This window comes from Bufo gargarizans, chromosome 5 (assembly GCF_014858855.1).
Source record: "Bufo gargarizans isolate SCDJY-AF-19 chromosome 5, ASM1485885v1, whole genome shotgun sequence".
In the NCBI taxonomy this organism is placed as follows: Eukaryota; Metazoa; Chordata; class Amphibia; order Anura; family Bufonidae; genus Bufo; species Bufo gargarizans.
In genome coordinates, this window is record NC_058084.1 from 100,592,347 (window position 1) to 100,605,495 (window position 13,149).

The 13,149-nt window shown below is 39.3% G+C and overlaps 1 protein-coding gene across 8 annotated transcripts in view; it reads left to right on the top strand.

The window, feature by feature from the left end:
• EYA1 (EYA transcriptional coactivator and phosphatase 1) overlaps positions 1–13,149 on the top strand; it is a 101,464-nt gene that overhangs the window by 29,710 nt on the left and 58,605 nt on the right. For all 8 annotated transcript variants that reach the window (XM_044294515.1, XM_044294518.1, XM_044294519.1 and 5 more), the window contains 2 exons: positions 9,277–9,359; positions 9,815–10,001. In XM_044294515.1, coding sequence (XP_044150450.1) covers positions 9,277–9,359; positions 9,815–10,001 — 270 coding nt within the window. The remainder of the gene's footprint in view (positions 1–9,276; positions 9,360–9,814; positions 10,002–13,149) is intronic.

The following is a 13,149-nucleotide window of genomic DNA, read 5'->3' on the forward strand; positions in this document are numbered from 1 at the left end:
AAGTCCCTTAAGTGAGGCCACTCGGCTTGATCTGCTTTACAGATGGTTCAAATGCAAACAATTGATGCCATTTGTAAAGGTGCCCTTCAGCTGGCTAAATACCCTAGATAGTCTTTCAAGCTGTCCTTTTCTTTAACACAATGTCTTCATGTACTGAATATAGGTAAAATATGAATGTTTTATTACGTTTCCTCTATTACATTGTTAAATATGTGTTATATTAATTGCCACGAAAAACAAATTAATTAATTGGTAAACATATTTTTTACATCTTGAATTGTGTTCCAATCCTTTCTTAGACTCCTGCTTTTTATACAGTGCTTATAGTTGTTTCTGTGTATATGTGGAGAATAAGAAATTGATTAAGTAATTTATATATTGATATAACAAAATATGTAAAATGAAGATTTAATGTGTGTTCTGTGATGCAGATAGATATACCTTTTATATACAAAGTAGTCTAATTTGGGAAAGTGTTTTCTCACAAAAAAAAAGTCACTTAGGCAGTCATTGTAAAAGCCAACTGTTCTCTGTAAGGCCTATAATGAAAACAGATTTTCGGGAAAGTATTTTATGTTTGTGTCTAATGGCCAGGAACCGAGAGAGACATTTTAAAAACAGTGCAAATGATGTCTGAACAGCAGCGAATGTAAAAAGGGAAAAGATCTGGGATTAAAGAGCCCATCTGGCCTTCATAGAGCTTTCCCCAGAGGACGGCACTAACTTCTGCCTCGTATATTGTACACTGATGATAGACATAGCCCATGGCAAGAAGGCTGATTATATGAAGCAAATGAACTTCTGTTCGAAGTCTCAAACTAAGACCAATGTTGTAACTGTCCAAATAGAAGAGTAAAGAATATATGGGATTTCCCAGAACCCAAATGCATTGTGTTGTGGGGAATTTTCTAGAACAGTACCAAAAGTTTTGTTATGAACAGAGATGCCTTTCTGTATATGTAACAAATAGCATGCTGAGACCTCGATTTTTGGGTGTATTTGATATACAGTATATATTTGATATATATAATTTTTTGATTTATTTATTTTGTTACATATTTACATATGTACAAAATAGCTTTCTTTCTTTTATATACACTGTTCCATGGCAGCTATGTCCCATATGATATGCGAGATAGTTTGGAATACATATGTTTCCCTTTATTGTCTCTTATTGTTTAAGTCAAGTTTTTATTCTAAACATATTTTTAAATAATCTTTGGTCATGGCATTTTTTTAAATTTTCCATGTCACTATCTATATATTTTAAGAAAATTCCTAAAATCCAGCAGTTTTCACAATGGACACAAAGCCTTATAATAGCCGTCCCTTCTTGTTCTGTATAGATCACTTTTCTGCATTGATATCCTTATAATTACAGGCAGAATAAGGCCACGTTCACATCTGCTCTGTGAACTCCGACAGTGTGTTCTGGTGGAGGAATGGACTGCCGGAGTTCACTGTATCTGGTATAGCTGAATACCATTGTGCACTGATGGATCCCCATTCACTATAATGGGATCCAGTGGATCCAGGGGGGATCCTGTAGAAAGCAGGCCTATATGCTAGATACAGTCAGCAGATTAGAGTGCCGGAGTTCACAACGCAGATGTGAACCTGGCCTTACCTGGAAAGATAACTGTATTTTTCAATCAATAAGATGCACCGGACTATAACATGCATCCAGGATTTGGAGGAGGAAAATAAGAAAAAAATATTCTTCTTCATACCTCAGATCAGACCCCCAAATCAGACCCCCATTCTTCATCAGACCTCAGATCAGATCCATAAGCTCCATCAGTCTCAGGTCATACCCTCCAACCTTCATCAGCCTCAGATCAGCCCCCATCAGCCTCATATCAGGCCCGATCAGCCCAAGAACAGACCCCACCAGTCCAAGAACAGACCCCATCAGCCTCAGATCAGACCCCATCAGCCCCAGAACAGACCTCATCAGCCTAAGATTGAACCCCCATCAGACCTCAGATCAGACATTTAAAAAAATGTACCTCTTTTGCTCTGGACACTGCTGTCCCTTATTCAGTGCTTCATGCTCTTCTTCCGGCCCATGCTGCACTGTGATATGATGTCGCACAGCGCCAGGTCATAGTACGTGCCTACTTGCACTATGTCCTGATACTGTATGCTGTCAGGACATAGTGCAGAGCGGGGCCAGGAAGAAGACCAGGGAGGGTGAGTATTGCACAGCGCTTCCCTCCCAGCGTCACCCGTATGCTGATGACTGCATGATAGAAGAGATCATTAACATTCAGACTTTTTTTGTGGAAAAAAAGGTGCATCTTATATTTAAAAAAATACGGTATATATATATAGATAACGTAGGATCCACCATTCACGATAGGTGATATCACAGCTTATCTACTCCCTCCTAATCTCTGCACAAGTCACAAAGCATGCTTGGAAAAATGTCCAATAAAAGTCAATGAGTCAGCTTCTGTCCACTGTGTCAAAAACAGATTAGAAAAAGTATATGTGTCACTATCTGGTTATTACTGGAAGAAAACAATTATAGTTGACATATTCCCTTTAAATGTACATTGGACATTTATTTTACATAATGTAAAGCAGGAAAAAGAATGATATAATTTTTAGCCTGAACGTTATTTTGCCCACACTCATCCACCTCCATTTCCTCATTAGCATGTACATTTAACTTGCATGAATGTTAATTCTATTGAGGGGAGGTTGGGGGGGAGGGGGCACTACGACCGCAGGCTGGTTTGCTATGAATGGACTGCTTACAAATCCTGCCGAGCTGGGCAGACAGGTTATACCCATGTAAGTGACTTATTTGCAGAATATAGGTTGCCTTAGATCAGGGATGTCAAACTTGTGGCCCTCCAGCTGTTGCAAAACTACAACTCCCATCATGCCTGGGCATACTACAGCTATCAGGGAATGATGGGAGTTGTACTGTTGCAACATCTGGAGGGCCATGAGTTTGACATCCATGCCTTAGATGGTTCCTATATTCTGCTGATTTCCCTTATAGGCCTGTAGTATGATCAAGGGAGAAATGCAAACAGTAACATTATATTCCAGAATGGTTGATAACACCATTCTGTAATATCATTTGCCGCTAAAAACACATGCCTACTTTACTTTAAGAGGCAGACCACCTTAGTTAGTCTCTTCGGTAGCATACTGCATACTCAGGCTTGAATACTGACTGTCCTGAAGGTAACCATTGTGTGAACTGAACTAGATGAGAAGTGCAATTAAAGGAATCCAAAGAAACAGATGGTGTGACTGGTAGGGGGACTTCTAGAGGAACAATACTACACTTTGCCTTCTGGAACGATGTTAGAGCTCAGAGTCGGCCTGTCACCCCTCCTAAAATATTTGACTAAATACACATATTCCCCATAAAATAACTGGACCATCTTTTCTTATAACTCTGTATTGTGCTCGACCCTTGTTATTCATTCTAGAAATGTATAAATAAATTGGCAACTGAATGTTACCATCCCCCTTGCCAAATTGATAAGTCAAGACATAGGCTGATGCTGGCAGTATGAGCGTGTGCAGTGACGCCACCAAATAGTATCAGGTTAGCAATTTATACATATCTTTATAGTAGGCATAACAGAGGAATGGAACAACACAGAGTTAATGGAAATTGCTATATTATGGGGAATTCAATTATTTGCTAAAACCCGACAACTCAGGAGTGGTGACAGATCATCTTTACAGGGGAAACTATTAGTATATAAGAACTGATAATTTGAATTGTTATGGATATTAATATGGCTGTATGCATCTTTCCATTGATTAGGTCACCTAAAAAATGGACCTTATTATTCTGATAGTGCTGCTCCATCCTCAGCCCAGCAGTGATAGTCACAAGCACACCCTGCAATCTAGAAGTATGGCTTCAAATTTTTTTTAATTTTGGGCTCGCTTACACAAATATTTAGCAACTTTTTGCATTTTTACACCACTCACTCCAGTTTTAAAAAGTGGGTAGTGAAGTGGATGTGATTAACTATGTCAATTAGACTCACTCCAGATTTATCACTGCATAAAAAAGTTTATAAACCAGGAGAGTGAGTGGAAAACTGCTCCTACACACAGTCAGATGATCTTTAGTGCCGCAGTCAGTTAAAGGGAATGTGTCACCCAATTTTTTTTCTGCCAATTAAAATTAGATTGCGATACAGTATCCTTCTTTTCTAATCTGTTTTTATTAATTTATTATAACTTTTTTTCTATTTCCTCAGCATAATTATGGGACTGCCGTCTTACCTGAGCTGTCATTAACAGAATTTAGAGACATGCTTTACAGCAGCCACATGGGCCATAGGCACAAGGGACAGGAAGAGACCTCGTTGTCTTCTATGGGAGAGTTTACTAGGCATGTTCTGTGACCTGTGCATAGGTCAGGAGTAGTGTTAGCATGCTCGGCCGAACACCAGATCGGCTTGAGCATCGCTATGTTCGGCACATCGCAGAGTTCAGCCAAACACCACGTGTGCTCGAGCGCAATGCTCGAGTCAGTGTATTTAAATCTAATTTAGCCTCTATTTCTATGCAGAAGATCGCTATACAGTGAGGGAATCCCTCAGTGTGAGTCTGCAGCTTAGGAGTCCCTGCTTTCACTCCATATATAGCAATGTACAGTATAGTGCTTGGGGACACCCCAGTGCATTTTAATCGAATTTAGCCTATATTTAGGAAAAGTTTCTGCTGGGATTTAAACTCACAACCTTTTACATTAGAGGCAATGCACTAAACCACTCAGCTATAATAGCTGCATACCCAGTTACTTAAAAAAAAAAAGAGACTTCTACTAGTTCTAAGCTATGATGCAGACGTTTGAGGTTTAAATCCCATCACAAACATTTTCAGAAATAGAGGTTAAATTAGATTTATATTTTTTGGGGTAATTATAAAAAATGCATTGCACAAAATAAATGTGTATTTACAAAAATTAAATGACAAAAAATAAATAAATAAATATATATATATATATATATATATATATATTAGTGTTGAGCGAGCATGTTCGGCCGAACACTAGTTCGGCTCGAGCATCGCTATGCTCGGCACATCACAGAGTTTGGCCGAACAAGACGTGTGCTCGAGCGCGATGCTCAAGTCAGTGTATTTAAATCTAATTTAGCTTCTATTTCTATGCAGAAGATCGCTGTACAGTGAGGGAATCCTTCAGTGTGAGCCCACGGCTTAGGAGTCCCTGCTCTGACTCCATATATAGCTATGTCTATATATGGAGTCAGTGCTTGGGGACACCCAGTGTATTTAAATCTAATTTAGCCTATATTTTAGAAAAGCTTCTGTCGGGATTCAAACTTACAACCTTTTGCATTAGAGGCAAGGTCAGGTAGTCGGCCGTTTGACCATCTGGTAAGTCAAAAAACACCTGCTGGGGTCCAGATGCCAGGAACGGAGCGACAACCTCAGCCCATTGGTCTCGGGGTAACTTCTCCCTCATGGCCACCTTTCTAAATACTGCCAGATAGGTCTCGACATCGTCCGAAGGGGTCATTTTAGGGATCACCGCACGGACAGCTTTCCGGGCATCATAGACATTCTGGGACGCTCCTGCCACTTGTAGCACCATCACATGCTATAATAGCATTTGGTTGGTTTCCTTCTGCTGCTTGTTAGCTTCCCGCTGCTGCAAGTTAGCCTCCATGAGGGCTTTCACGACCGCCTCCATTTTGTCAGGGGACACGTGTCGTAACCTTGCCGGCTTAATAGAGGACATGCCCCCGTGCCCGAAAGAAAAACTAAAACTTTTCGGGCCTTCAGGCCAGCCTCACTGCGTGTGCACGCATCCTCCACCAGTTGTGTGGATTTGCTCTGGTAGACAGGTTTAGCGGAAGTAGTATAGAGGCAAGGAACCAGGTTGTAAATTAAACTTCAGTGTTTTATTCACACTCAGCAACACATAACAGTCTTGGTGTTTGTTCACACACAGCAAAAACAAAACAACGTTTACCGGGAATCCTAGGTGTCGGTTCATACCTGGTTGAATGCTCAGCCACAGAATAGTTCACTTTCAGGCTTCCAGGTGGCCTGCATGCCTGTTTGCAGTCTTCAGCCTAGAGGACTCCACAGCTTCACTGTCAGATGGAGGAAAATCCACCCCACCTGACAGAGCTGACTGCTTTTATAAGCCTGCCAAGACCTGGCCTGGAACATGGGGAGTATCCACCCACCCAGCACTTTGGCTACTCCCAGTAAGAGCCGTCCCGGATCAGCTTTACAGCTATGCTAAACAGCTGAAGTGTCAGACTGCAATCTGCAATAATGACAGTTTAGGGGGAAAAATGGCTCTTACCTCACTGAGGCCAGGAACCTTGGTGACACGTGCCGACCATCAATGAGGGCCCCTTGTTCCTTCCTACAATATATATATTTATATATATAGAAAAAGAAGAGTCCAACGGGAGCACCAACCGGGATGTGGGTGCAGAGTCCAATGTGGGGAAACGGCAATCCCCAATAGTATAAGCAGATAAAGTAGGACTGCACTCCAAAATAGTGGTGAAAGCAAAAAGTTTTATTCACCCATGTGGCAAATCTTGCAAGATTTGCCACATGGGTGAATAAAACTTTTCGCTTTCACCACTATTTTGGAGTGCAGTCCTACTTTTTCTGCTTATATATATATATATATATATATATATATATGGAAAATTTAAAATAGCATCACCAAAATTTATTTGAAATGATACATAAAAACTTAGTTTAAACAATAGCTCATTCTCTTTAAGTTGCCTCCAGAGGTGTCTGAAAGTGGTTAGTTCCTGTCTTTTTATTAAAATATAGAAGATGTTAACGGTTTTGATTTTATAGCTGAATTTAGCAGAATCAGCACATATCTATCTTTGGGGTACCTTTTATAGTTTATATTTTGAACTGCATTGTTTAAGAGAAAGTTGAGCAACTTAGTAAATATATTGTATTGCCTTCTTATTCTTAGTCAGCCACAACCTTTACTATAGTCTACGCTCACCCTTATGTTTACACATTATAATTCTGCAGACTTCAGACCTGAAATGTCCCAGTATTCCTTGCTGACCCAATGTCTGCACAATGTTAAAGAGGTATACCCATCTTTGACATTTATGGACATGTCCAAGCTGGTTAAACCCATTTAAAGGTAACTGGTCACCAAAAAATTGATGTCTGATATGTGGGCAGCAGTTTCTATTGCTGGAGAAGATTAGCAGATGGATATATAGTTTTATGGGGGAACATTCAGTAAAACTTGGACTCCTAAGCCCAGAATAACCAAAAAATGTAAATTATTTTTCCTGAAGAACTACATATCAATCAGCCCCTCCAGCTATATAGTAAGCTGCCTATAGACTTGCCTGCTTGCTAAATGTGACAGGTTTCCTTTGAAACATACCCATTATTTCAGATAACCTTTCAGAATAGGTTGTTATATGGATATACATGGTAAAGTTTTTCAGTTGTTCCTGAGTTAGTGGGTGAAAATTAGCTGTAATGAAGTCTGCCTATAGATTACACATGGAGCAGGTTTTGTTTCCTGTCTCTCACTAACTCAGAATCACTCAGAAGCAGCATATAGAACATTACAGAGAAGTACTGAACAGTATAGATGTGAATAAAGCACTTGGGATGACGTATAACACTTACTATGATGCAAAATCTGATGAATCATGTCTGTGGTGTGTCTTTACTTCTCTCTGCACTTCCTCTTTCTTTTTCCTGCTCTCCATAGACTTCTATGGGTGATATAATACTAATACTTTAAGGAGCTGCCATGCCTGTCTTGATTTTAACAAGATGAGTTTATCATAAATTTCAAAGACAATGTTAGTTTAGAAAATAGGGAAGGAAGAAAGCAGCTGAAAATCATAGACCAAGGCATTTTCTCTGATATATTTATGTATGACATAAAGTTTATGTATAAATATTCCATTTAATTAATATTTGCCCGTACAATTGTTTTGTGCAAAGTTTTGTAAAGTACAGTAACTACAAAGTTGGTTGAGTCTACAGATTTTTATAGGATCCGCTGATAATCTAATATTCTAACAGAGTTTATGCCCTTAACAGGGTGCCAAAAGTGAGATTTAATGGCTCTCAAGTGTTACCTCCATACTGTGTACTTTTGTCTGTGGGCTGTGTTGTGTATTGCAAATCACCCCCATTCTTTTTTGTATGAAGAGTAGTTTTTATTTTAGGCACAGTCCATGGACTAGAATAGCACTGTATATGTTAATAAATAAAGAAGATTTGACATTGATGGCTTTTGTATGTATGGGCTATATGAATCATTGACCTATCAGATACGTACGTGTGTGCTATTCTGCAAACAGCTATGGTCTATTTGTGACCATTTGACATTCCATATACTCTAATGTAAAGGCATTTGCTTCCACAGTGTTTGCAGCTAGCTGATACAAGGCAGTGAGCCAAATGCTCTACCCTTCTCTTCTGCTATAGAGATGTACAAATGCCTGCATTTATGTAATGAAATTATGCCATTTTCATATAGTATAGTATAAAAAAATATATATGCATATAAATATATATATATATATATATATATATGTTATACAAATATTTTTATAAATATATATGTTTTAAAAAATATATATATTTCTATAAATATATTTATATGTATGTTAATAGGGATTTATATATATATATATATATATATATATATATATATATATATTTATATATTGGGGCAATTTATGAACAGATATACACCACTTTTCAATATGACATGTTGCTGCAGAATCTGTGATTTCTTCCCCGCTCATGCCAGGTCTAAAAAAGGGGACGAGGCATGGGTGTGGAAGTGGCGGGCCGGCAGGTTTATGCTGGATAAGGAGTAGAAAATTGTCTAAATTTATGCCAGCAAGGAAGCTGTCTTACATTTAGAATCTGCGCTGGCTATGCCAACGTTATGTAGAGGTTGGTGCCTCTAAATAACTTTGGGGATCCATCGCCAGCACGGGGTCTTATTAAGATTGACATCTAAAACACCAGTCTTAATAAATGTGCACCATTGTACAGAGAGATAGATACATAGATAGATAGACATGGGAGAGGTAGATGGATAGATACATAGTACTTCTAGGTGGGTTTTGCCTCCACATTACTTCACATATCTCCTTACTTGTGCACGTCAGAAATGGTGCAAACCTGTTGTTTCTACCCAACACATGGAGCCTATTGATGCTGCAGTCTGGGAGGTCTGCATATACACATTTCAGTAATTTGAAGCATTTTCTCCTTTCATTTCAGGGAGCAGTTTCACCACAGCATCAGTAATCTATGCAGGAAGCAATTCACTCACAAATTCAACAGGATTTAATAGCTCCCAGCAGGTAAACGTTGGAGAAGGGATATTTCACTTGTACACAACAAGCCTTTTTTCCCTATTCCTTTTTCTTCTGTGTTCCTACCTTAATAACTCCTAGGCCGTGACGTTGTCCTTCCAACCTCCAAGTGTTTCCCCTTGCTGTGTTATAAATCCAGCCTTAATTCCATCGCTGACAGATGTGCTCCAGTAATGTTCTTGTAATGCGATGGAGAAGTACCATGTGTTGGGCCACCCCACAAACATTTGTTTTGCATTTGTATATCAGGCCATACTAAATAGATACATTTGTGGCATGCATAAAGCCTTCCGATCCCCTACGCTTATCTGTTTCCATGTGCCAACAAGCCGGTTGATATATTCCATGTGGAAAGTATCATCAACATGTGTTTGTACTAATATTTTGAAATATTTCCTCTGAAGTAGCAACATGTTGATATGGTTACTTGTTTTGTGTCTTAGGAATATCCTTCTTATCCCAACTTTGGCCAAAGTCAATATGCACAGTATTACAACAGTTCTCCATATCCGTCACATTACATGACAAGTAGCAACACAAGCCCCACTATTCCCTCAACTACTGCAACGTACCAGCTGCAAGAGCCGTCATCGGGTGTCACCAGTCAAGCTGTAACAGATCCTTCCACAGGTAAGCACGCTACAATTTATCACTGCATTGTGGTCAGCGTGACCAAGGTCGTTAAAGGATTTCTGTTATCTGTCTGTGTGCTTAGAATTATACATATTTGTTGGTATTACATTTTGATTCTATCTATCTATCTATCTATCTATCTATCTATCTATCGGAAATAACAGCAGCACTGTCACAAGAAAGACCCCATTATGCTGGGCTGGCTGAAACCAGGGGGGAATAAAGTGGGTCCATCACCCTTCTACCATCATTGGAGTGCTGGCTCATTCTTCATATCTGTCTGTCTATTTATATCTCTACTATTATTCTATCTATCTATCTATCTCTCTCTCTCTCTCTTATCTATCTATCTCTCTTATCTATCTATCTATCTCATATCTATCTAATATATATCATCTATCTATATATCTCTGTCTATCTATCTATTGCTATTATCTAATATGTAATATCTATCTATCTATCTATCGTTATTATCTCTTTTCTATCTATCTCATATCTATTTAGCTATTGCTCTATCGAACTGGAAACAAACAAGAAACGTAAACTTTGCAGGATGGCATATATGTTTTAAGAGTTGTAACCGTGGGATCAGCTTAGTGTTTCTTTAGACCATATTTTCTTATGATTGTGTCTCCAGGCTTCTCGATGAGTTCAGTGATTTTAGCAATCTATGTTGTTCCTGGTTATTCCATGTCTAACATCATAGAACTACAAACATATGAAGAAATAATGTTGCAGAATGAATCATCATATCATTTTCTTTGTCATTTTGGGATGTGTGTTGAGTGACATGACTTATCTTGGTGCAGCATGGTATGTTGACCTTTCACCATTAGTAGTACTCGTGGTTGACTGTGGATTTATATCTATTACAACATCCAAGCATTGCTTGAGTCAGTATGTGTTTCTCAGTCTTCTGGTCTCTTACAAAAATATTACTTCAGTTTCCAGTCCTTAGTGGAAAGGAAAGGTTCCATCTGATACTGAGATTGCGTTGCAGGTATACGGCATGAATAATATGTGTTGGTACTCAGCAGGGATCTGTGTTCGTTCTACTTGTAAATGTGAGCACAGCTGCAGAGCTGCTATTAAGACACAAGTGCACTGGGTTTTGGTGCCCAGATTGGTCTTTTTATCAGGAAACAGAGCTTGTAAAAGGAGGTTAACACCCGGCTCTAAGTCATGAGGAACAGCTGACTTGGTCCTGGTTTTAAGTTCCCGACACCATGCTGGCTGCCACTTGTAGCAGGGAGTCTTGAAAGTTGGCTTAACTCTTTCTTAGGAGCTTGTGGTAAGTATATTATATGCTGTGTGATTCCAAACACAGCAGGAGAGAAATTTGCCTTTTGTTTGCTCTTTTGGGTGACAGTAGGTGTTTGAGAGATCTCTTTCCTAATAAAAGTGACCACATGTGTAGGAGAGGCAGGTTTTTGTTGTCTTCTATAGGCACTACATACTTGAAACTGTGACACTCTTCTCTAATGGAACGTTATGACCTTGTATCAGTTGAGGTGTAAAAAATCAACTCCAGGATGAAGTTTTCTAAGTAATGATAGGAATATTTGATTTAGAGAATATTGGTGTCTGCTGTAAATTTCCACTTGCTCTCCTATAAAACTATATGGATCAAATGAAAAGGGGCCATGCTCTATGTTTATAACATTTTTGATCAAATGCTTGCTGTTACTTTTTCCACTGATCGGTAGACCTCAGATATTTGTTCTAGCCTAGCAATGTTGTGTTTCATAAAAAGCAAATAACATTCTTCGATGTGATGATAGGGCTGCCTTCATTTTTAAAGATGTGCAAAATACAATCCCTCTCTATAATCAGACTCAGTAATTATGCCATAGTCAGAGTCTGTTGTCCATTAAAACGACCACACACAGCATGGAAATTTTTTAAAAGATACTGATCAGCCATAAGATAACAGCCTTATATTGTGAAGGTCCTCCTTGTGCAGGCAAAACAGCTCTGACATGTTAAGGTATGGACTCCACAAGACCTCTGAATATGTGGTGTCTGGCATCAAGACGTTAGCAGCAGATCGATGTGACTTAACTTGGAAGCTAGATGAACATCTGGAACTCTTCCTGAACAAATTTTAGAGTGTGCCATCACACATTATTCTGATGAAAGAGGCCACTATCATAGTAAAGGAGTAATGGTTTTGCTCGCAAGAGCAAGGATATCTGAATGTGGCTGTGCCACGTGCATGAGTCCTACCAGTGATATTTCTTTGGTAGGCCTATATGTAATCCTTCTATAAATTTAATTTGTAGCAAAGTCGTTAAAAGTTATCATTCTCTGCGAGCTTTGCTTATAGCTGTCTTTGCCTAGAACAGTACATGTTTGTGGTCCGGTTGGCTGTGAAAAACGTACATTCCTTAATAAGTAGTCACAGGGTAGTCTGGGAATAAAACTCCTGTGGGCTGGAAGCTTTTGAATTCTGTTTTTTAAGATCTTAAAGTAAAACGTATGTTCAGCAGAGGAGGCCACTTTCAACGTCTGGAGTGAAAACACTGCCCAAAGCTTATTTTACAGAACATTTGAGCCACAGGTGGATTTGCAAGAGAATAACTGTGAGAGATATATGACATATGTTTTTTCTTCTCTAATCAGATGGGCAGAATCAGCTCTAGTCCGATTCTGGGGTTGTACGCATCCATTAGTGATGTCATCCACTTGCAGTGCGCTCTTGTCATGGATGAGGTATAGGAGGAAAAACCAAACTAACAACCAGGAGGGAAAGCCACTAGGCCTCAACGCTAGGGAAAGGAAAAGGTCACTTCCTAGTAACCCTACTCTGGCCCTGACTTCTAACCGTATGGGCACCCCTTGATAGTATAAATTCCCATACCCTGTAACCTGGGACCCTGGAGACCCTATAGATCCCTAAGAATATTGTCAGGACTGAGGCAACCAGTTTCTTCCCCGATAAAGGAACAGGCATCTCCCTGAGGCTTAGTAACAAAAAGCAAGGAAGGGAAAACAAACAAATGTGACACTTAACTTCTGTAGTGATGGAAGAGCAGGAACACTAAAGACGACCTCACACCAGCTCTGCCAAACCCAAATGAAGCTATCTATCACATAGTCAGAAGGGTGGGGCAACACTAAATAGGGTAGAGTAATGAGTACTAAG